This window comes from Ctenopharyngodon idella, chromosome 7 (genome assembly GCF_019924925.1).
Source record: "Ctenopharyngodon idella isolate HZGC_01 chromosome 7, HZGC01, whole genome shotgun sequence".
In the NCBI taxonomy this organism is placed as follows: Eukaryota; Metazoa; Chordata; class Actinopteri; order Cypriniformes; family Xenocyprididae; genus Ctenopharyngodon; species Ctenopharyngodon idella.
The window spans coordinates 38130138-38155672 of NC_067226.1; the positions used below are offsets into that span (position 1 = coordinate 38130138).

The following is a 25535-nucleotide window of genomic DNA, read 5'->3' on the forward strand; positions in this document are numbered from 1 at the left end:
AGTTTTATAGACAAGTTGTTCCTACTTTTTTTTTTTTTTTTTAAATGGATGAGCTGTAGCATATGGTAAAAAAAAAAAATCATCACCATCAAGTGTAGCATGCATGAGAACTCTTTAACAGCAGGTTACTGATAGTTCTCATGCATGCTGAACGGTTGAACACCTGAAATATATTCAGGCTGTCAAGTGATTAAAAGTTTTAATCTAATTAATTACATGATGATTAATTAGTGTAATTTTCATTTTTTGGGTGAACTATACCGTTTATTTATTTATTTTTTTTTTTTTATGGAAATATGAAATTATTTTTGGTGAAATTATACTCTAAATAAGAAAATAAAACTGCCAGTAGGTGGCGGCAAATATCTTAATGATCCTCCTACCCCTCTATTTGAAGCGTAACGTTAGTTTCAATTGTCATTTACTCATTTTGATCGCTGCTGCAAAATCAGTGTTTCTGGCCAGGGTCTGCTAAAATTTGGCAGATGTGCATCATTGTTGTGAAGTGGTTCTTTCCATTTTACACTGGGGTTATTTACCCCACATTATTGTTTATTGGGTCTGCACTATTCCCTTCAAAACAAACAAACCAGCGCGCCTTCATTTGTTGCTTAGTGACAGTTGCGTTGGAAGTAAGCCAGAAATGCGCAGATGATGGATAATCATAGAATAATTGGAAAAGACAACACTTGCTTCAAGTAATAAATAAATAAATAAAATAAATAAACATTTATTGACTATAAGGCTGGGCACTGACACAAATTTCACAATTGGATTCGATTTCGATTCGATTAACTTAGATTCAATAATCTAATGATTAATTTGGGGCCTATCAGGTACAGTAGGCTACATGGCAAATTTCCTCAAAGAAAAAAAAAAAACACGAAAGCCTTCACCAAGTACAGCAGCTCCAAATAAAGTGTTAACTGGAACTCTCAGCTATCCAAAGGCTTTTTTTTAGAGCCACCCATCTTCTCGGTTTAAGAGCACTTTGCCGTTTGTAGAAATTGCTGTAAACTCTGGACAAAGAAATTTGACAAAAGTTGAGATATGTTGATGCAATGAGGAGATCCAAGGTCAGATGATTAAATCGATTTTATTGTTTATTAAAATATAATCAGAGAATAAATGATAGATTGATTTTCAAGGATAAAAATGTAAATGTAATAATGGAAAATTATCATAACAGAATTAATAACACAAACAGTTATAAATCAAAATCCAATATCTCTGAAATATTGAAGTCAAAAATATAAGTATTATCCAAAAATGTTAGTAACAATCGTAATCAAAAGTTTAGTAAATACAAGAAAATTGGTCCTCTTATATATAATAAAACCTAAATACATCAGCAAGTTCCTCTTTTGTGCTTGTAATCAAAACAAGTAAACCACAAGAGTTATTAAAGCAAATCTAAAAATAATATAATTGTAGGCATCTCAGCATTTTGGAGGTTCAAAGTACAGTCTAACAGTATTTTTTTTTTTTTTTTTTTTTTGAGGTGAGACAATTTGAATCTAAAATGTGTAATCATAAATTGTTACATAAATTAATAAAGTATATAGGATCCCTCAAGAAAAAAAAAACAGTAAAGGCAATTGCAACAGAACATTAATTCGTATCGTTATCTATTAACCATTTTTAGGTTCACAAACATTTTATTGCTGCATGATGTTAATTTAAAGAAAAAAAGTTAAGATTGAGGAAAATGATGATATCACTGTTGTGTAGTTTGTTCATGTATGCCTCATACAATCAATTGCTGTGCATATCTAAGATAATCTTATATCTGATACAAACTATTTTTGTTTGTTAAATATCCACTCTTGCTCATCTGGTAGATGTTCAGTCTGTGGTTGGAAACACAAGAAATGAAGAGATGGTAATATATGCACAGACATCAAACAAGTCATGTTACAGATGAATGTTTTAAACATCAAACAACCAGGGATTTAAAACGAGTTTTGATTTCTTGAATAAAAGTTCTATGTTTTTTTTCTTGCTGAGAATTCATTATTACCTTTAATATCAAGCTTCTCCTGCAGTTGTTTTGCATCATTGTTCTTTAGCAATTTTCTTAAAATGGTCATAGTGAGTTTAGCAGCACCATCCACACCATGTTGGTCAATCATACATGTCACAATGTCACATCTGCCTGCTGTCTCCAGTTTACATTTGGGGGTTTTTTTGAAGGCTGCAACACCTTCAGTCAAATGCCATTTAAATACTTCTAGTTCTTCAGTTGTCAGATTTTCAAGATGCTCAAGGAGGATCTCATGTACAAGTCTGTTACCAGCTAAAGACAAAACAGACAATGAAGTATTGGTATAAATCAGGGTTATAAGCTATAGCAGTGGAGCTCTTAGCTGTGACATTTATTGGCAAAAGCAATCAGTTATGCCAAATTAGAGAAAAAAAAAAAATGTGCTGTTCACATTAGTGTAGTAGAAATTGAATGACATAATATTATATTATAATGCATTAGCGGCTAAATCCACAAAATAAGTTCCTTGTTAACCCCAGTATATTTACTGGTCATTGGATAAAATGTTCATAATTTGTCACTTACTCATTGGTGAGGTTGACTGGAGGGAGTCAGCTGAAACAAGACCAAAAATATCTGAATTATTTAAACTAAATTAAATAGTTTCTATCTGCAGCACGATAGCAAAGCACATGTTTGTATTTTATTTATAGCATGGATCTGTGTGATTCATGAAATTGTACTGTCACTTACAGACTGAACTGTTGAATTCATCTGAAAGAACACAGATATTAAGAAAGTTTTTCTCTTTGCATATCAGATCTTTATCTTTAATAAATTTTATGCATGTTTACCTGATTCTATATTAACATCCCATATTTTTTTGTCCTCTTTTGTCATTATATGGAGTTCAATGCATTCTTTTGCATCTTTAATGTGTACATCAAAGAAGTTGGCTTTGCAGGTGGTTAAATTTAAACTCTGACAAGAAGTGAATTTAAATATTTTAGAAAGAGGCAGCATGTAAGTCTGGATAATTTAGCCAAAGAACAATTTAAAAGTACCGGAGGTTTGATTGTGGAATCACAAGATGTTTTCAGTGTGTAACAGTCATTCATTTTTAGGGCTTTATTTGGCTTTGGTTTTACGATCCTCATATTACGATCCTCTGTTTTCTCCACTTCCTAACAAATAGAAAATCGGACTGGATTATTTGTCACTTACACATACTTACATAGGTAGTGTTACTGTTTCATTTGCTTTCTGCAAGTGTAAAAAATAAATAAAAAATAAATCTGTGTATGATTATCCAAAAAGTTGTCTGTTATATTCCAAGTCCTCTGAAGCATGACAGCTTTCAAATCTGACATATTGAAAACTGTTGTGTGGTGGGGAGTGAGTGGGATTTTTGGTGTATGTAATCAAAGGCTTCAGAATAAGTGGAATATTTTCTACTTGTAAGTAAATAAAAGTCATAATACATGGTCTATCATAAAGCTTATCTTTAGCATTTTACCTCCTCAAGTTTTGGATCCTTTAAAATCAGGTATACATGAAGCTTCAGGGCAGGAGTCCTGGTGCGATAAATCAACGTCTCACAGTGAAATTTCATGGAAAAGTACTGATGGAATTGTGCAATAACTCCCCAGAATGAGAAGGTGGGATTGAGTAGCTTGGCATGGAATCTGGTTAATTCACATCTCTCCAATGAAACTTCACTGCCCTTTACATGAAGAGCTTTCACTGCATTATCTGAGGAAGATACAGAATCTGTGGACAGCAATGTAGGTTTAAGTTACAGTCTTCAAGGACGAGAGCTTATGGTAGGTCTGGCTTGAATGGTTTATATGAATGAAGAGTATGTTGAAATGAATGTATGGGCTCTAAATGCCTTACCTACACAGATGAAGTGAGGTAGATGTACTTCCTTAAGTGTGCCAGAGGTTACAGTGATGTCCATTAAAGGTCCACATGGCTTGTAGTCGTTCATGAAGTCACTGAATGATTCCCAACCAACAAACCGATACTCCAAACTTACATCACTGACGCACCACCAGCGGAGGCCAGTCTCTGAACATTCATATTTCCCTGCAGTGGAGCTGACACTGAAAAAATATTAATATAACGCTGATAAAGACAAGCCAGGCTCATTGGAAAAAAGGTGCCTCTACCTACAAAACTCCAATAATGTACAAATTATTGGAAATGCAAATGCGTTTTTATCTTTGTTTAACACAATCGGTTAGGTTTAGTGTTATTTTCAAACTTGATAGAGCTTTAACCTTTTAGCGCCACTCACCAAACATTTTATTTCTGAACTGCCGCAATACATACAAAATCCATTGTAATAAAATGTTGCCAGATTCATGTTCATCTGTTTCAGATAAAACTTAACACGCTTTTAGTGCCACTCACTGGACACTTCACTTTGAATGTGTCACGAAATGTGCAAGAAGCAAATAACATCTTTTGCAAAAATGTTGCCTGGGTTGTTCTTATAAAGATGTACGTAAAATATCATAAAGATTTCTCACTGTACCTGTACTTCACATTTTCACCTGTTGTGACCTCTGAGGGTATTTTAAGTTCCCAGTAAGAAGATTCCTGAGTAAAAAAATTAAATGTCCTCTCTTTTGCTTCTGTACCTTTTAAGACTTTAAGATATACACACATGACAGGCCAAAGTTTCTGAACAACAAATAGGTGTTGACATGAAAATGTGAACAACAAGACAGGTATTGCTTCTTTAGAGTGCAGTTTTGATGAAGTTTTAACGAAGCAGATTCTCTTTACTTACTTCTAATGCAGCACAGTCCTCACAAACTGTTAAAGATAAACAAATAAAATCAGAGTGTAGAGTGACAAATGGGTTAAACGGTTAAAGGGTTAGTTCACCCCAAAATGAAAATTCTGTCATTAATTACTCACCCTCATGTTGTTCCACACCCGTAAGACATTCGTTCATCTTCAGAACACAAATTAAGATATTTTTTTGATGAAATTTGAAAGGAATTTAAACAAAACTTTCAAGGTCCAGAAAGGTATTAAAGACATCATTAAAACAGTCAACGTGACTGCAGTGGTTCAACCTTAATTTTATAAAGCGATGAGAATACTTTTTGTGCGCACCAAAAAAAAAAAAAAAACACTTTATTCAACAATCTGGCCAATAATGAGTCGCCGTTCAGACATAGAACCTGGAAGCGCTGGACGTAAACAATGTATGAGAATGACACAGAAGAGAAGATATTGTTGAATAAAGTCATTATTTTTGTTTTGTTTTTGCGCTCAAAAAGTATTCTCTGCAGTCACGTCGATGGCTTTAACAATGTCTTTACTCTTTAGTACCTTTCTGGACCTTGAAAGTGTCGGTTAAATTGCTGTCTATGGACGAGTCATATACCTTTTGGATTTCATCAAAAATATTTTAATTTGTGTTCCAAAGATGAACGAAGGTCTTACAGTGTGGAACGACATGAGGGTGAGTAATTAATGACAGAATTTTCATTTTTGGGTGAACTAACCCTTTAATCTACGTTGCTGCTTTTTGACACATTGTGCACACAGCTTTACAACCAACAGAACTGATTTAATCAAACACGCTCTCATATATTGTTGCAATGTGAAACTTATTAGGAAATCTGATTCATTTTAAAGCATTTAGACAGTTCAAGAAGCAATTTGCTAATTAACTAATATATTCCAAAATATACTGTTTCCTTAAGTTCAATGTAGTTGACTTCAATATACAATTCTCTATACATTTATACATTAGCTTGTAGTGTACCTTGACTTCAGTTTTAAAATTCTTTCCCAGCACTGGACTGTTTACATGATTTGCTTTTCCAGGTTAATTTCAAACAAAACCTACCTTTTGTATCAATGCCCATTTTGTTGTAAATTATCCCGAATTTATCAATCCACTGTCTCACTTCCTGGCTTGCAGGAGATGCTTTGTGATGTTTTATGAGGAATTTGATTCCCTTCATCTGTTGAACATGCTGAATCACACCTGGATTTAAAAAAAAAAAAAAAAAAAAAACAGATCAAAGTACAACTAGATCATGTTGTAACCATTTTGGTTTCATTTTCGTTGTGTAGTCTTTCTGTTCTGTTTGCTCTAGCTTTGCCACCATCATCAGTTACCATGGACACTTAATCATCACCACTGTTACGTTTATCATCACTGTGTATTTAAGTTTATCTTTGTTCTCTGATCACTTGACGGTTCTCGTTAATGTTAACACTGGGTTTGGTTATGTGTGTCTTCTGTTAATAAAGTGTTTTTAAGTTAATCTTCTTCATCGTGCTCTTTCACACACCACGCTTAGCAAAGCATGACAGAAGAACCGACCCAGATATGGATTATGCAGCATTGTTCACTGCGTAAGTCTGAAAAGGGCTTTCCTTTTGGGATTATTCCATTCATTTTTGCACACTCGCCCAACAGACTGCCTTTGATGATGGGACACTGAAATCACTCTATTAGATAGGGGCGAATTACCACCAGCCGCTCAACCTAGCAGACATGACGGAGGGGACATGGAGGGAGGCCATCCTCCACTGTCTGGAGACCGTGCACCCCCAATCCAAACCAGCACCTGCATCAGCAACCCCAGAATCCAGCCAACCATCACCCACACCCACGGATGACAAGCCTGAGCCATTATCTGTAACCATTATGCTTAGTTTTGTTTTTGTTTTCATTGTGTAGTCTTTCTGTTCAGATTTGCCCGCCATCATCAGTTACCATGGACAATCATTAATCATCACCGGTGTTATTCATTATGTTTATCACTGTGTATTTAAGTTCGTCTTTGTTCTTTCTTCACTCGTCGGTTCTTGTTAATGCTTACACTGAGTTTGGTTATGTGTGTCTTCTGTTAATGTTTTTTTTTAAGTTAATCTTTTTCATTGTGCTCTTTCACACACCACGCTTAGCAAAGCATGAGACATGTATTATCTATCTATATTTGTTAGCTTATATGTTTGTTTGTTTTATATGTTTTTCTGAGAGGCCAGTTAAAAATACTCACCAGGTGAAATAATTTGCCTTTCATTATCACTCAGATCTCTGGCCATACCTGAAACACCCAGATATTCATCCATTCACTGGTTATTCAGTAATCATTATTCAGTGGTCACATTCACAGTAGCTGCCATTTAAGCCATTGTCTATTAAAATGGTACAAACTTCCCACTTGTGTGTTTTTTTTTTTTTTTTTTTTGAATCATTTAGATTAGTAAGAGTAACAGAATAAGAAGACTTACCACTGTAACGACATGCTTGGACAAGATCAGAATCATTCTCCAGTAGTTCGATTGTTCTGTTTAATATTTTTGTTCCTGATTCTATAATAGTGAGTATTGACGAGACCTCGAATGACTGAAGATCTCTGAGTTCTTTCGCAGCAGACTTTACTTTTTGGAGGTGGCTTTTGTCACTTGATATGAACAAAAGAAAAATCAAAACTTATGATTTGACACAACAATGTTTGGTTCACAGAGAAGGGGGGGGGGTTGGCATATATCAGTGAAAATCAGATACTGTATAAAGCACTGACTGTTACCTTTTTGGATCTATGTTGTAAAGATGACACAGTTCCCGTATTCCTTCTGCATATTCTCTCAAAACACGTTCCAATTCTTTATCTTCACATAAATATAAGCAGAATAAGACAGATTAAACAGCATAGAATGCGAGCAATAATGAAATGCACAAAATGTAAGTGCTGTTTCATGTACTACATGACGTAGTAATGTACTCCAAAAGGACTGAAACCTCTCTTACAAAAAATAAGTATGCTTCAAGTTAATTTTATTAAGTGTACTTAAAGGTGCAATATGTAAGAATTGTGCAGTAAAATAAAATAAAGCATCACTTTTATGCTTTAAGTTCTAGTTTTTGCCCTACACAATGTGAGTTATACTCTATTGCTGCCACATGTTAGCACCTGTTTCTGTAGTAATAGGCTTGCTTATGGCCTCCTTCAGAGAGAGGTGATTATTTTGTACTCCTCTTGCATTAAGAGTAAAGGTGTTTACTGAGTACATGGCCTGCTGGAATGCATAGCTCAGGTTGAGTTTGCCTTGGGAACCTCACTAGTCAGTTTGGTTCCTTTGTTAGCTCCCTTAGAGTTTAAACACTGCCACAAGAATTCTGTTGCATTATTTGGAGTTGAAGGCTTCCAACAGAAAAGCCTCTTTCTAAGCACTGTAGCTTGTAAGTGTCACAAGCTCTTGTTGGTGGATGTTTTTGGTCAGAGTTTCGCTCACTTAGAATTCAGAAACTGCCACAGGTTTATGTCCACGTCTGTAGAGGTGGTAGGCCAGTTTTGGGCCTCCTTCAGAGCATGATAACATATTTCTTTGTACTCTCCTACTTCAGAGTTTTACAGTGTTACTGAGTACATTGCCTGTTGGAATGTGTAGATTTAAGCTCAGGTTGAGTTTAGCTAGGTAACCTCACTTTACTGTTTGGTTCTCAGATTAGGCTCCCTTAGAGCTTAGCTGACGCCACGTGAGTCGCAGGCCCCAGTTTGGGCCTCCTCTAAGAACGTGATGGCGCAGGCTTGTTATGGGTATTGACACTGCCACTGGCTGACGCTCGTGTCTCCTGGAGTAGCAGGCCCAATATAGGCCTCCTTTTGGAACATGTTGGCGGAGATTTTTGTACTCCTCATGCTTTAAGAGTGTTAAGTTCTTTACTGAGTACATTGCCTGCTGGAATGTGTTGTTTGATATTAAGCTCAGGCTGAGCTAATAGTTAACCTCACTGAATAGTTTGGTTCTATATGTGGCTCCCTGAGAGCTTAGTAATTGCCACTAGAAGTGACGCCACGTGTCATTCTGAGTTGTAGGCCCCGTTTGGGCCTCCTTCAGGGCATGATGGCGTAGGTTTGTACTCCTCTTGCTTTAAGAGTAAAAAGGTGTTTTTACTGAGTACATGACCTGGTGGTATGATGGCTCAGGTTGAATTAAGCTAGTTAACCTCACTTGAGAAGTTTGGTTTCTACTTGGCTCCCTTAGAGCTTAGAACACTGCCGTGAGCTGATGCCATGTGTCTGGAAGTCGTAGGCCCTTTTTTTGGGCCTCCTGCAGGGCGTGTTGGTGTATGTTGTACTCCTCTTGCTTTAAAGAGTAAAAAGTGTTTTTACTGAGTGCACTGCTCGTCGGATTGTGTTAGGTAGACTGTTATGTGAGCACCCTCAGTCTAGTCTGCTGGATTTGCTTATCAGCAAGCAAGCTGTTCAGGTGTGTGGCCTTCACAGGCCTCCCTTTAAGCTTCCTCCTCCTGGATCTGGGTGTTCTCTAAGCAGACTGAGCGCATGCTGGCCTTTAGCAAGGCTGCTGTAATGTATTTCTACATGTGTAGAATTTGTGTCATGTGGCAGGCCCCCTCTTGGGCCTCCATGATTTTGTGCCTACAGTACGGTTTATCTGTTAGGTCGAGCTCTGTACTCCCCTCGTTTGAGGGTTGTCCTGCATAGTACTTAGCTCCCTAAGCTGGTCAGTGGTTGAAGGCCTCTCTGAGGCCTCCCTATTGAGGATCAGCCCCCAGGCTGTTAAATGTACTCCCCTTGTGGGGTTCCTTTGGAGTGCACAGCCTCCTCAGTGCAAATAATCATGCACTGAGTAGATCCTAGGATTGAGCAGAGTATTACTCCCTTCATTAGTAAGGGTAAAAAAGCGCTAAGCTGAGTCTTGCTCTCCGGGATGCCCGTCTTTACACTCTGGTCTGAGTTAGTTTCTGCCTCTTTTGCAGTCACTCTTACTGGATATCTTCTCTGAAGATATGTGATTGGAGACTCTGTGATCAGACAGGTTGTTGGCCAAGACTAGGTTTCTGTAAAGTAGACCAGGTCAGGTCTCCCTGGTGGCAATCAGGGTCGAGTACGTTCCCCTGACAAGTAACTGGCTAGGGTTCCCTTGGGCCCCCTGGCCACATTCCCATAAATGTACCTTCTTTTCCTAAAGAAGCTGGTTCCAGAAGCCTTTGAGCGGCCTTGGTAGGCCTTCTGCGGAAGGCCTCTTTGAGGCTTATAGCTTGGGCTGTTGGCCATAGGGAATGTCACTGACAGCCTATGTGTGACCCATAGGGGGAGTGGTTCTGGCACTTCAGTTGAAGCTGCTAGTTCTGACGTTTGTCTAGCCATTTGGCATGCACTCCCCTCAGCATGGCGGCGTGGGTATATCGTTCCCCAATGCGTTTCCGAACACAGTGTAGAGTTCCCTTTCGAAAGGGAACGTCTCAGGTTACGTATGTAACCATGGTTCCCTGAGAACAGGGAACGAGACACTGCGTTTCCCAGCCATGCATCGGGGCTGCCTGCTGAACAGTCCCTTCAGACGATAAGGCACTGACTGGTTCTCTAGGCGCCCCTTATATACTTCCAGGTCACGCTATGATGACATCATAAGCTGTCGCCGGCCAATAGGTTTGGTAGGATTTGACAGTTGCTTTCAGACACCGGTTCACGTGATGGTGTTCTCCAATGCGTTTCCGAATAGTGTCTCATTCCCTGCTCTCAGGGAACCATGGTTACATACGTAACCTGAGACGTTCACACGTAAGAAATTAAAGCTTCAGTCTTGTTTTGCCTCTTTGACGCCATCTCTGTTTGATTGCAGTTATTTGGAATAGGCGGCTGCAGTGAGGGGAGGAGTGAAAAAAGTGCAGGCAAGTCAGACAGTTCTCTCTTCTCATAGTGGATCAGACACCTACGAGATCAGAGGTGGATATCGCAGGATTCACCCGCATGTGCTGTGATATTGCTAATAAACTGGATGTATTTTATGTTCTGTTGCTGTTATATGAAAATAAATATGATGCACAAGACACCCAAAGTACTTGTCATTTTATTCCATTCGAAAGATGTATTTATCAATAATTTTTACTTTAATACAGACATGTTTTTATATATATATATATATATATATATATATATATTTTATAAACATGACAACAATCACATAACCCATAGAGAGATTGCACTGTCAGAGACTTTGGGAATATTTACACATAATTTATTCACATAAAAACATGATATCAGATTTTTAAAAGAGAACAATATATCATGGTTGTTTAAACCAATGAGCATTAAGCTGTGTCGCCAGCAAGTTATTTCCCATCTTGCTTTTGATCAGCGCAGTCGGAGGAGAGCAACTGCGGCTGTCTTCAGAAACTCCGGTTACAATGTTATCGTGTAGACAGTGAAACCGAAGATTTGGCTTGAGACGTCAAAACCGGAACCGGTAATAACCTTTTTTTCCAAGCTTCTGAAATGGCTTTACGGTTAGGGTTATATCGCCACCTGTTGGTTTGGCATGCTCTTGACAGCTCGTATTTTTGCATTTTCATGTGGACGGGATTTTCTTTTGTAGGAGGAAAAACTGGGTTTGTAAAAATACCCATGTACCTGTGGACTAGGCCTTAGGCAGCTGCCTTGTTGCCTCACTCCCCTATCAGGCAATGACTTTGCAGGCAGCGTTTGCGAAGGTACCTCACGAAACTGGTTTCGGACAGACTTCTGATGTATCCTCCGAAGGCAGCATTTTTCAGTTTTCGGATGCAGCCTATGACTCATTTCTTGGCATTTATTTTGAATCCTGTATAAAGCCTTGACATTTAGTTATATTGCATTTATTAAATTATCCAGCAGATAAATCAGTGCCACTTTTAGTTAGCAGGACTACATGAAATTACTGGCATTAAAGAGCAACAGAGAGATATTTTCTATAGGCCGATAGACTATATTTTCTGCATATCATGCAGGCCTCCGTAATTTTAGCTCTTCGTTCATTTAGGCTTCTTTATATTCTTCATACGAACTCTGGATTTTACACAAATGATGATAATTCACTCTATTTCAGTGTGTATTTTATATATGAATAAAAGCTTAAATTCAATCTGTTCATCATAAAACGATCGAGTCCCTTTAAAAAAATTTTAACCGCTTGTTTCGTATGGACTAGTTTTACAAACTTTTTGAAGTGTCAAAGTGGTAGTTGTGTGGACTGTCAGTGAGCATCACAGAAACACGAACTCTTTGTCGGCGTTGTGACATAGAACACGGAAGCTCTGCACTGCGTTCACTGCACCAACTGCATGAGAGATTGACAGGGAAGAGGAAAAATTGTTGAATAAAGTCGTTATTTTTGTTGTGTTTTTGCACACAAAAAATATTCTCTTCGCTTCATAACATTAAGGTTGAACCACTGTAGTCACGTTGACTATTTAACAATGTTATTACTACTTCTCTTGACCTTGAATGTGGTAATTTCGTTACTTTCTATGGGAGATAAAAAAACTCTCGGATTTCATCAAAAATATCTTAATTTGTGTTTTGAAGATGCGAGTTTGGAACGACATGAGGGTGAGTACTTAATGACAGAAATTTAATTTTTGGATTAACTAACCCTTTAATATATTACAATGTGCATGAGTGAAAATTATGCTAAAGGTATTCATCTCAGACATTTATGTTTTATCTGGTGTACTACAACTAATCACTATTCTTTTTCTTAAAATCTCTTAACCATGGCATGAAAACAGACAGTTTGGAGAAGGTACATGATAAGCTCTACACCCCCTCTTGGCAGGAAAAAAAAAAGATCTTTTAAAGGGGTACTCGTCCAAAAAATAAAAATTCTCTGATCATGTAGTACTCCTCCAAAAAATAAAAATTCTCTGATCATTTAACATTCTCATGTTGTCCCAGATATATATGACTTTGTTTCATCAGATGTACACAAACAAAGATTTTTAGAAAAATTCCATATAATGCAAGTGCATGGGACCCTCAAAGTTGATGCTTCAAAAACCCACACAAAGTGAACAACGGTAATTCACACAACCCCAGTTGATGAACCAATGTGTCATGAAGTGAAACGACCTGGTGTGTGTAAGAACAACAATACTATTTTAAACTTTTTAACAATAATATTTTAAACACTCACTTCCAGCCAATGGTCATACTTGGGTTAATGAGAGCATTGTGAAGCATGCCACAAGTGCATTCTGAAGCTCACATGAGAAGTAATGCAGAGGAGCGACACTTGTGTGAGTTTCACAATTTGCTTACGTGAATGCCTGTATGACAGTTGGCCGGAAGCGATGGTTTATATTGTAAAAAGTTTTAAATATTTGTATTTTTCACCTATTGTTTCACTTCAGAAGCATTGATTCATCAGCTGGAGTTGTATGGATTACCATCATGTTAACTTTGTGTGGTTTTTGAAGCGTCAACTTTAAGGGGACCATCCACCTGCATTATAGGACTCGCAGAGATGGATTAGTAAGGTTTCATTTGTTAAAATTAGTTAACTACATTAGTTAATATGAACTAACAATGACCAATGCTTCTACAGCATTTATTAATCTTAGTTGATGTTCATTTCAACATTTATTAATACATTTTTTTAAATAAAAAGTAGTTAACTAACATAAACAAACAATGAACTCTTGTTTTATTAACTAACATTAACAAAGATTAATGAATGTTGTAAGAAATACATTGCTGACTGTTAGTTCATAACTAGTTAATTCATTAACTAATGTTAACAAATGAGACCTTAATTTAAAGTGTTACTGATTATTTTTCTAAAAATCTTGATTTGTGTTCATCGGAAGAAAGTAAATCATACACATCTGGGACGGCATGAGAATGTGTACATGATCAGAGAGTTTTCATTTTTGGATGAAGTATCCAGTTGCTGTGGATGGACACAGAAAGTTCAAATGAAGATGGGGAAACCTTTGAAAGTCTTTGGATGCACTGAGTATGCTGTCTATTCTTTGAAAAACAAAGCTACAAATTATGCTTTTCTCCAGCAAATTGAAATAATAATAAATTGGCCAAAAAATTATCCTGATATAAATATCAGGATATTTTTTGGCCAATTTATTAAGATCTTATTATTATTATTATTATTATTATTATTATTATTGTCATACGTTCTATGATAATTTTACAATGTTGACCTTGCATTCTTATTTTTATGTAAGTCAGTGCATTTGTCCAAATGTGAGTGACTGACTGACAAATGCGAGGAATGACATGCTTTTATTAAGCCATGTTTTAAAGCAGTTTTCACTATTGACTGTTGTATATCCAAATTAATTGTTCCTCAAATTTCTATACAACGTGAAAATAAGAATTTGTGTTATTGAGTTTGTGTTGAAGATTGCACTGCAATGTGTGACCCTCAAAAGGATAAAAAGATTAATTTATTTCCAAACATTTATTCAGTGAAATTTCACACAGTAAAAAATGTATTTGATCAAACTCAATATTTTCAGTTGAGAAAAAGCAAATTGATTACTTGAAGCAAGTTGAAGTAATTTGTTTTTACTTTGATCCAATGACACAATTGAGAACTACTGTTCTCCTGAAACACTACCACATGGAGGCTGAAAGCCAAATACACCCTGTTGTGCTGAAGAATCATATAGTCTACAATGTAGACCATGTTAGAAAGTAAACAGAGTAATTTCCATGTTCAATTTCAATTTAGTTTGGTTGTACACTCACGTGAAGGCTTTGCCATCTTATCAAGAGGAATGGTATGGCTCAAACCTGTACAGAACATTTCAAAACACTTACAAAACATAATGAGAACATTCTTACAACTACAGATACAAAAAACTCTTCAATGTAACACAAAACATTCATGATTAACTTACTTTATTGGCTGATATATAGGCAATCGCTGAAGTTTGTTCCAAAGTGAAAAATAGATTTTTCCACAGGAATCACAAACAGAAAACGAAAGCTCAACCAGTCCAACCTGTCCAACCTGTCACAACCTGCTGTCAAACATTCTATACAGTGTTCAAAGGTTGGACCAACCCATAAATGTTAGCTAGATTATGTTCAGTACTTACCTGTGATGTATGTTTATCCATGTAATTATAATTAGAAAGAAAGAAATGCCTTCTGGTAATCAGAAAGAAATGCCTTCATTTTTAATTGTCTTCCCTATTTTTTCCAAAAATATTAATGTGACTAAGGTTGAATGACAGGGTTGAAGACTGTAACCAGTTTGAAGGGACACATTGCCTTCAGTTATATGTATATACAATTATAACGATTGTCTTAAGCACATTAGTATTTTTGCTTTAGTGTGTCAGTAGGAAATATCAGTTCACATTTCCAAACATTAATTTTGCCATTCATTTTAATAATCCAGTGAGATTTTTGAATACACAAGGAGTCTGACAACAGCTGGTGCTCCACACGGAGATCTGATCTCACCATCATCGAATCTGTCTGTGATTACATGAAGAAACAGATAAAGCTGAGACAGAATAAATCCAGAAGAACTGTGGCCGCACCGCACATTTTTTCCACATTTTATGTTACAGCCTTATTCCAAAATGGATTAAATTCATTATTTCCTTCAAAATTCTACAAACAATACCCCATAATGACAATGTAAAAGAAGTTGAAATCTTTGCAAATTTATATATAAAAAAAAAATAACGAAAAAAAAAAAAAAAAATCACATGTACATAAGTATTCACAGCCTTTGCTCAATACTTTGTTGAAGTACCTTTGGCACCAATTACAGTTTCAAGTCTTTTTGATTATGATGCTACAAACATGGCACACCTATTTTTGGGCAGTTTCTCCCATTCTTCTTTGCAGGACCTCTCAAGCTCCATCAGGTTGGATGGGGAGCGTTGGCACACAGCCATTTTCAGATCTCTCCAGAGATGTTCAATTGGGTTCAAGTCTGGGCTTTGGCTGGGCCACTCAAGGACATTCACAGAGTTGTCCCGTAGCCACTCCTTTGTTATCTTGGCTGTGTGCTTAGGGTCGTTGTCCTGTTGGAAGATGAACTTTCACCCCAGTCTGAGGTCCAGAGCGCTCTGGAGCAGGTTTTCATCAAGGATGTCTCTGTACATTGCTGCATTCATCATTCCCTTGATCCTAACTAGTCTCCCAGTTCCTGCCGCTGAAAAACATCCCCACAGCATGATGCTGCCACCACCATGCTTCACTGTAGGGATGGTATTGGCCAGGTGATGAACGGTGCCTGGTTTCCTCCAGACATGACGCTTGCTATTCAGGCCAAAGAGTTCAATCTTTGTTTTACCAGACCAGAGAATTTTGTTTCTCATGGTCTGAGAGTCCTTCAGGTGCCTTTTGGCAAACTCCAGGCAGGCTGTCATGTTGTGATGGGGAGTCGACTCCAAAAGAGTCGATTCCTCGACTCTGAATAGCCCCAGAGTCGGGGTTGACTCCAGCACAGGAATTGACTCTCGGTGTCGACTCTGTTGCTGTGTCCGAAATCGCTCACTTGTTTACTGATTCTCGAATCCATAGCTTTTATAAAGTAAGGAGTGAACAAATTGAAGCGAGGAATTCGGACACTGACGAATCGCATGAGCTGTTGCAGAAACTTTGTCACATACATTTATCCTACATGTAACTTACTTTAGAAATAGATAAGTCATAGTGATTTTAGTTTGTAATTATACATATCTCTGTGCCAGCTTTAGTATTGATGGTAGCTTATAATGCAATAAATATAGATTTGATTTTCCATGGTTAACCGTGTTCATAATCATTAAACTAACCATATATAATAAAAAAAAAACTCACATCAACAATAAACACATCAATAACTGTACATTATTGTATGCATTTCTGTATGTATTGTATTAATTTTATTATCTTTAACTCTCCTGTCCAAGCACTTTTATGATCATGTGTGTTTAGCGCCATCACCCGACCATTATAATGAGATGAATTCATTAAAGAATCCCTTCTTGTTTATTTAATTCTGACATAATATTCGACCACAGATGTGTTTCGTGACTTTTCTCTCTGTAAAATTAGGTATCTGCAATTAGCTAGGTAGCAACACTGATACTCGTCAAGCATCGCTAAATTTAACTAATTTGGACAGTCTCGCTAAACGTGTGTTGTTTTAATGAGGGGATTTTAAGGCTTCGCGTTGGGGAAAGATAAACTAATTAATTGTGTAAGGACTGCCATCTTGCCTTATTTATGACCCTGTTTTGATGTAAAGTAAATTGAATCAAGGAGTCGATTCCATCGACTCCTACAGTGGGAGTCGGGAGTCGGAGTCGACTCCAAAAAACCTGGAAACGAACACCACTACTGTCATGTGCCTTTTACTGAGGAGTGGCTTCTGGCCACTCTATCATACAGGCCTGATTGGTGGAGTGCTGCAGAGATGGTTGTTCTTCTGGAAGGTTCTCCTCTCTCCACAGAGAAACGCTGGAGCTCTGTCAGAGTGACCATCGGGTTCTTGGTCACCTCCCTGACTAAGGCCCTTCTCCCCTGATCGCTCAGTTTGGCCAGGCGGCCCGCTCTAGGAAGATTCCTGGTGGTTCCAAACCTCTTCCATTTATGGATGATGGAGACCACTGTGCTCATTGGGACCTTCAATGCTGTAGAAATTTTTCTGTACCCTTCCCCTGATCTGTGCCTCGATACAATCCTGTCTCGGAGGTCTACAGGCAATCCTGTCTTGGAGGTCTTCATCCATAGACTTAATGGTTTTTATACTGTACAAACTGTATATTCTATCCCCCTACACTAACCCTACCCCTAAACCTACCCATCACAGAAAACTGTCTGCATTTTTTAAATTTCAAATAAACACTGTTTAGTATGTTTTTTTAAGCCATTTGGTTTACAAGGACAAAGGAAGTGTTCTCATAAACCAAGTATACAAGAACACACACACACACACACACACACATTGAAATGAATATTGAAATAAGAAATTATTAAAACTGTCATAATGAGTGAGTCATTCAGTCATTCTTTCAAGTGATTCATTCAAATGGATTATTCATTCAGGAATAAAGCAGTGGGACTGTTGCTGAGTTTGGAACCATACTAGCATACTACTCTTACTCTTTCTGCCATAGAAAGATATGATAAAGGTAGTACAAGTAGTATACTAATATGTGGTTCTTAATACAGCATGTCTTTATGAATGGATCACTCAATCATTGGCTCACTCGATTTGTTAAAAAAAAAAAAACACAGATTCATTCAGTAACTAAACACTGTTGTGCACTACTTGGAGACACACAACAGTTCTACCAGAAAGACTCAGAGGGCGGGTGAACATTTACATGGTATTTATTCGATAAACAATTTACAGATGGCAGCAAGCTACAATGATTGAAGTCTAGTTGTATGAAAAAGTTCTTTGGCATAGGCCCCATCCTTTGTCCAAATCCTGGGGATGTAGATTAGTTTGGTCTTGCCAAAGGCAGGGGTGGAGCTTACCCCCCAAAAAGAAGTTTGTATTGATACCCACCAGTTGAGGATTTTCTTAATTGGATTACCTAAAATTGAACAACCAAAAGAGTAGTATTAAATTTTATGACAAATGAAGGCATAAATAAATATAAGCATTGACTGTTAAAGCTATGGCATGAGAGGCCGCATTAAGCCAATTAACACAGAAAGACCACGGAGGTCATGTAACATGAAAAGCCAAGATTGGCCAATTATGTGAAGGGCCACTGTATCTACGAACTGTGGTACTACATTGGTGCCGAAACCTGGGAGGAAGGAGAGACATGCTGTCGGAGACCGTTCACTGCTGAGGGGGATCGCGGTGCTGAGAAGGTCAGGCAGCGCGGAGTATGAAGACTGTGAGTGGTTGCCCGAGGCGGTGGTGCTGGATTGAGTATACATCGGGTGGGATGGAGAGCTCGCTGCCGTGCTCCTGGGATGAGGTGGGGTGGCTGCTGTCCAAGAGGGAGCGGAGGAGTCGCCGTCGTTCGCCATGGGCCGGAGCCTGCTGTCATCCGCCATGAAGAGGAGGAGCAGGGAACGGGGGACTCGCTGCCGGCTGCCCTCAGCCGGAGGAGCCATCACCGGCCGCCAGGGGGCAGAGGAGGATCGAGCCGTCCACCGAGCGTCCAGTACCATCGCATGGCACCGCGAGGAAGAGCCTCTCGGCTGGCTGAGGACCGAGCGGCAGTGTGTCCGGGAACCGGACCAAGAATTTTTTTTCTTTTTCTTTTTCCTCTCTTCCCTCTCTCGTCTGTCGCTCTCTGTGCTTCCATCTCCTTTTCTCTCATCTCGTCTGTCCTTACCCCCAGGTGCTGTGGCTGCCGAGACTAGCCCCTGGGGTGAATGAAGCGCAATCTCTGGAGTACCCCCCCGGGCTGCGAGAGGCGATGGGGGTATGTGACGAGCAGGGTGGGCGAGAGCCGTGAGGGAACGGCGCGAGATGACGACGACAGTGAAGGACGAGAGAGGACCAGGCCTGGACTTACTTTATGGTTTTATTATGTTTGTGTGGCCGGCAGACGTCTATGAGGAACTGCCGGAATTACTTTCATTTTGTTCTTTGTTTATTTTGTATATTAAATCTGTTTAAACGTTCGCCGGTTCCCGCCTCCTTCCCGTATCAACTAACCGTACTACAGCCACGATAGGTAGAATTACATAAAACAATAATAGTCAGACTTACCTGATGGCCACGATAGGCTGAGATATGTGAAGAGCCACAATAGGCCATGTTATGCAAAGAGTCATGAAAGGCCATGTAATGCGAAGAGCCACGATAGGCCATGTAATGAGAGGGCAACGATATGCCATGTAATGCGAAGAGCCACGATAAGCCATGTAATGCGAAGAGCCACGATAGGCCATGTAATGCGAAGAGCCACGATAGGCCATGTAATGAGAGGGCAAAGATATGCCATGTAATGTGAAGAGCCACGATAGGCCATGTAATGTGAAGGCAACGATATCACGAAATATAGCGAGCATCACGGAAGGGACATTGTTACGCAATTGTTAACAGAATTAATTTTAAGTTAAAATATGTCAGTAAATGGACTATGATCAAGTGGACAGATTTAGTGGATTAAATCCACAGATTTAATGCAGGTGGAAGTCGGGTCGCGGTTTTTATTTCAAATGGGTCGGGTCGGGTACGGGCTAAAATGAGTGTTTCTGTTGGATATCGGGTCAGGTGTGTTGTTAATAACCGTGGGTGCGGGGAGGGTGCGGGTTTATCAAACAGGATCTGTGCAGGACTCTGGCGTATACACTAGCATAGCATGCGTAAAAAAAAAAAGAAGAATACTCAGGGCTTAATGTTTAGCACTTATATACACCAAGTGTATTGGCCGGAGCTAATAGTTATGAATGAATGAAGTGTCATTAGAGTCGATCCTTCGCTGTAGGTTTTTAGACAAGAATGTAGTTGTTTAGACCTGAAATGTGTGACTCATATTTAACCTTAGCGCCTATCTTACAATGTGTTTAGACGTTTTCGGAGATGCGAGCTCAAGGCCATCAGCGACCGTTCAGTGCTTGTGTACCCGCCGAGAACAGCTTGATCTCGCCCAGTGCTTCAGGGATTTGCCGCTGTGTCTTATAGTGGTTAAACATGAGATATAATTCATCTTGGGTACATAAAACGGGCAATCTTTGGTCTTATTAATCTATTACTTGTTCCAGAGCAAATCGAGTTGTGCTATGTTAAATTTGATAATTTAATATTAAGGCTATATTTAACTTACATCCTCTATACATATCATAGTATAATATAAAACTATGTCACAAGTTTTCAACCCCAAAACAATGAGAAATATACAGATATGTGACAGGGTTGAGTGTGACGGGGTTGAGTGTTTTTTTTTTTTTTTTCTTCACAAAAAAAAAAAAAAAACTGCTCCTCATGTAGTGTAGGAGAGTAGAGCATATATGGCAGCAATGAAATAAGTACATTGTATATACATTGAAAAATAATATTTTTTTTATTACTTAATTTCATTAAAATGATTGAAAAATAATAATTTTTCATCTTAATTTATGTGATGGGGTTGAGTTGTTAAGAAAGACCACATAAGTTTTTTTTTTTTTTTTCTTTTTTTTTCATATCTATCGAGTTATTATGTGTGGTGCTTGCCTTTGTAAAGCAGCAACGAACCAACTCCTGAATCTTTCTTTTTCGGACAGTTGACTTCACGCTATCTGAACAAGCCTGACATAGAAGTTCCTCGCCATAGAAATAGAAAAGCATCTCTTTCGAGGACGGCTGCACAAGCTGTTATTGTGAAATCTCCACTCCCCTGCTGTGTTCTGGCTAAAAGACATACAAGTATGCAAGCTTGTGTTTAAACAAAGCAGCATCACCGAAATATTTAATTTATTTAAATTAACTTTCTGGTATTGTTCATTTGGGAGTCACACTGTTGTTCGCAGTCAAAAGTGACTGAACACCTGAAATGTAACTTTTTTTTTTTTTTCCTTTTTTTTTTTTTGTATTTTTATAGAATTTTTATAGTACTAATTATTATTAGCTTTTCCCATTGAAAATAATATATTTTGACTTTTTTTTAATTTATTTTTTTTAATTAATTTTCAATTAAAGCTGTTTTTCCTGTTAAAATAGAGACTTGCCTTAAAAATCCATTTTTTGAATGCAGATTAGTGCCATCTGGTGGGAGTAAAAACTGTATGTAAAATGGAATGCTGTGGTGTAACCCATTGGTTCTCAAACCTGTCCTGGGGACCCCCCACCATTGCAAATTTTGTGTGTCTAACACACCTTATTTAACTCATCAGCTCATTATTACAGACTGAAAGACATGAATTGGGTGTGGCTGATGGAGACATCCAAAATGTGCAATGGTGGGGGGTCCCCAGGACAGGTTTGAGAAGTACTGGTGTAACCACTAGATTCTTATATAGCTCTATATAAAAATGCTTATAAATGACTACTTTTTGTCAAGGTTTTGCTTTGAAGTGTCAGTTTTTGCATTAATTTTACTAGTCAAACCTGAACACAGAGAAAGACATTTTCTTACACATAACATCAAAATAAAAAAAAAATGTAATAAATGAAAATGAATGCTTTTTCAGAGCTTAACCTCATTTCAACCACTTATTTGGGTCTTCTGGCTCAGTTTTGCCGTATTGTTACAGCCACACCAGTTCATTTGTGTGTATAATAGTGTGTTGTGTGTGTAATTGAGTGTGTGTTTGAGTGGGTGTGTCTGTGTTGTACTCTCTATGTCTTAGCCACGATACAGAAAACTCACAACGACTCAGTGTATGCCCAGCTTAAAAGAGTGTACATGCATGGTCTAGAGTGTGGACGGTGTGCACATATTTATTTAAGTAAATTTTTTTATAAATCCCGATATGTGCATTAAAAAATTCACGAGTTCACACTTACAAATAATTAGAGTAAAAGAGTATGCGTATTTGGCATGTTGTCCGGGGGAGGGCTTCAAGCTCGGAATGTGGCCCAAACCCAGAGTACTCCCACATATCTCTGGTTTGGATAGTAAACAGGCGAGTGTGAGGAGACAGGGTGGTGGAGGAATGCAGAAAAAACTGTTGAGGAACATAGGTGAGTCGGCTACTTGTAGGAGTTGAAAAAAAGAAATAATCAAGGAGTTTGTCTACCGTGTATGTCTGTTTAGTGTTTAATGTCATACAAAGAGATGGCATCCAGGCATTATAAGCAGTGTTTTCCACCGTGTCCCTTAGGAGCAGATAACACAGATGCCCGGTCGCCATTTGAGGGAGCCGATTGCCCTCATTGTGAGCGTTTCACTTTGAGGAAGCTCCGTCCATACCTGGCTCTTTTTTTCCAGCGATGGGAGTCAGGCATCTGCCCCTCGTCATTCTGGACCCACGTCTGCTGAAGCAGCGCAGCGTCTTAGATTATGAGCTGGTCGATGAGCTTCAGACGGGCTCTGCCCTTTCTCTTACTCCTTCACCAGACTTGAAGGATCTTGTTTGGGATTCAGAAGCTCGCCTGGCGATTTCTTCTGATCCAGATGATGACTACTATCAGCCGCCTCTGAGGAGATGGGTTTTGGCAGTTTGGATGCTCCTGGTACCTCTCGCCAGCATTCGCAATCACACACTTTCAAAGAGCTGCTTGAGTTGGTTACTCGTGCAGAAGAGAAACTCAGTCTAGAATGGCCGGATGAGAAGAGTGAAACTTAAAAAAGGAAGCTTGATGAGAGGTTTCTCACAAGCGGGCAAAATCAACAGCCTAGAAGATACCTGCCATTCTTCCCATAATGCCATTCTTCCCATTCGCCTCAGCCCATACTTGGGGACAACCCCGCAATGTCGAATTATTCGACTATTGTGGGGTTTAAGGAGTATGGGTATGCAACGATGCCACGGGTTGAAGATATCTCTCCCCGGCCTCGGTATCAGGTACCAGGCTGACCTGCTGAAAGACCTGGACTCTGGTGATGGAGTAGATCCTGAGTCAATGAGGGAACTCTGCCGAGCCACATATTAACTCTCTGTGCCACAAAGCAGATGGCCCATTCCATTGGCCATGTGATGGCTGCTATGGTTGCCACGGAGAGACATCTGTGGCTCAACCTTTCTGGCATCAAAGAAAAAAAAAGATTTTCTGCTGGACGCCCCAGTCTCGCCATCTGGTCTATTCAGCGACACAGTCCCCAGTGAGCTAGCCCTGGTCAGGCCCTAGCTTCTCTGCAGCAAACAGAGAGGAGTAAAGGGTCAGTGTGGTCAGCAAAAGGCCACCCATGCTCCCCCTCACCACGAAGCTTGTGTGTCTCCTGCCAGCATGCTGTTTCAGGGCCCAGTGCAAATAAATCCCCTTTTACAAACAGAAACCATGAAACTGATTTCTCTATTACGACATTTGGTGCTGTGGGAACTTCTGCCGAATGTTTCTCAGTGAGTTTTAAGAACAATAGAAAAAAGTTACAGGATTCTTCCTCCTCGATTTAGTGGCGTGATCCCAACTATCATGAAGGAGGAGCAGGCATCATTACTGAGACAGGAGTTACTCTTGCTTTTAGCGAAACCTTGGGTCTCCACAAGGAAGGCATCACCTCTAGCACATAAATTGCCTGGAGATGACAGCAGTATTTCTGGCTCTCAGGTACTTTCTCCCAGACCTGAGAGGTTACTATGTGTTGGTTCAGACAGACAACACATCAGTAGTCTCTTACATAAATCACCAGGGTGGACTGTGTTTGTGCCCCCTGTTTAGGTTGGTGCAACAGATCCTGCTCTGGGCTCCTCTCCCTGAGAGTAGTCTACATTCCAAGGGCATTCAAGCTTTTGGAGAAGACATCCTGTCAAAGCAGGGGCTGAGGGCTGGGAAATGGAGATCCCGAAGTGATGGAGTTAATTTGGTTTTACAAAACTGAAGTGGACCTGTTCACCTCAGGGAAGGCGGTTTGGAGAATGGATGGATGCTTCATGATTTGTGTGATAATGTACAAAAAAAGCAAAACTTATTATATTTTTGATGGGTACAAAAACTGTGGTCAGCTCTCCAGCCACCAAACTGTGGGGAAACATTTATGCCGTAGCCATGCGCACTTATTAGACCATCTCATTGTAGCTTTTAATGCTGAGGAGGACTCTAGTAGGACTGGAGGACTCCAAAGGACTGGATTAGGAAGGATGCAGCCTCACTAGGATGCAGCCTTCCTTTGAGAAGTACCCACAGTGAGCATTGATGCTCCCTGGTTTTCATGGTTCATTGTGGGACTTTTTAAGGAGCGAACATTTCTGTGCACTGGAAGGATTTTGCAATTGAGACAGCCCTTAAAATGGCCGACTCCCTGATCACTGTCCTCATTACTGAACTAGGGAGCTGATTGAGATACACCCCAAGTGTTCCCCATACAGTACATCCTGAAAAATGAAGCTAAAACATTTTGATTACAGCTGGTAGCTGGCTGCAGTATAGGTCGCAAACCCCGCCCTCTCCATGTAATTGAATAGGATCCAAGCCAAACTAAAATATCCAATTACACTTCATTTTTTTGTCTGAAGATTGTTTCTGTCATTTTAGATAGTTCTTATCACACTGACATATGTTCAAGTGTTCGTTTTCCAATAATTCTGGTTTAAATTAGTTACTTGATGCTTTTAAAATGGGATGTAACATCATGATTGACAGCTGTGCTTGCATTTGAGTCTGCGGAAGCAGGAGTACGGGTGGGACCTTGATACCTCAGCTCCCCCTCAGGATCACTACTGCACAGATTAAAAAATTAGATTAAAAGGCTTGTAGCCTGTAAAAATCATGGGCATCTTTTTACCACCTCTTCCAACAGCTTAATCTTTATACATTCCATTAAAGATAACTCTTACGTGTGCATCTGTATTTGACATTAATCATTACTGCTTGTAAATGAATAAACAAACAAACATTGGATTAATGCTTTCAATATCAAAAGAAACAAGTAGCAGTGCAATGTGCACCCTTAAGGCCTTTGCACACTGAGTCCGAAATTTTCGTATGCGTTTTTTCGTATTCGGGATTTTGGCATTCGCTTGTATGGTGGCTTTGAATTGTCAAAACATCTCTCAAAATGCGTACCACAGATGCAAAAAACGCAGAAAATCGAACCTGATCCGAATTTTTTTTTGACAGTCGAAAGTTCCGGAGGCAGTGTGCAAACTTGATTGACATAATGTGAGGTCGTATTTATTTTTTAACGTGCGAAAATTTCGCATGCGAATTTCGGAATCAGTGTGCAAAGGCCTTTAGTAACGAGTGTATGAATTTGTAACTA

The 25535-nt window shown here is 39.0% G+C and overlaps 1 protein-coding gene across 3 annotated transcripts; it reads right to left on the minus strand.

Moving 5' to 3' along the window:
• Positions 1-24: 24 nt before the first annotated feature.
• sb:cb1081 (NACHT, LRR and PYD domains-containing protein 1 homolog) lies at positions 25-14794 on the minus strand. 3 transcript variants are annotated; one of them, XM_051900561.1, is made up of 16 exons: positions 14670-14794; positions 14518-14562; positions 7555-7636; positions 7256-7428; positions 7021-7068; positions 5856-5996; positions 4782-4807; positions 4524-4588; positions 3881-4089; positions 3501-3754; positions 3049-3168; positions 2839-2965; positions 2738-2758; positions 2570-2599; positions 2021-2296; positions 25-1850 (listed from the first exon to the last, which is right to left on the minus strand). In XM_051900561.1, exons 2-16 carry the CDS (start codon positions 14531-14533, stop codon positions 1846-1848), a joined length of 1593 nt encoding a protein of 530 aa, XP_051756521.1. In that variant the 5' UTR covers positions 14534-14562; positions 14670-14794; the 3' UTR covers positions 25-1845. The 3 variants fall into 3 exon arrangements, with proteins under 3 accessions (XP_051756521.1, XP_051756523.1, XP_051756522.1); XM_051900563.1 differs by having other exon boundaries at positions 3881-4588; XM_051900562.1 differs by having other exon boundaries at positions 3881-4807.
• Positions 14795-25535: the final 10741 nt, after the last annotated feature.

Coding starts and splice junctions, on each gene's coding strand:
- sb:cb1081 (XM_051900561.1), bottom strand. Junction 5,997..7,020: donor AAGGCAAATTATTTCACCTG/GTGAGTATTTTT, acceptor TTTTAAATCCAG/GTGTGATTCAGCATGTTCAA. Junction 3,169..3,500: donor AGGATCCAAAACTTGAGGAG/GTAAAATGCTAA, acceptor TCTATTTGTTAG/GAAGTGGAGAAAACAGAGGA.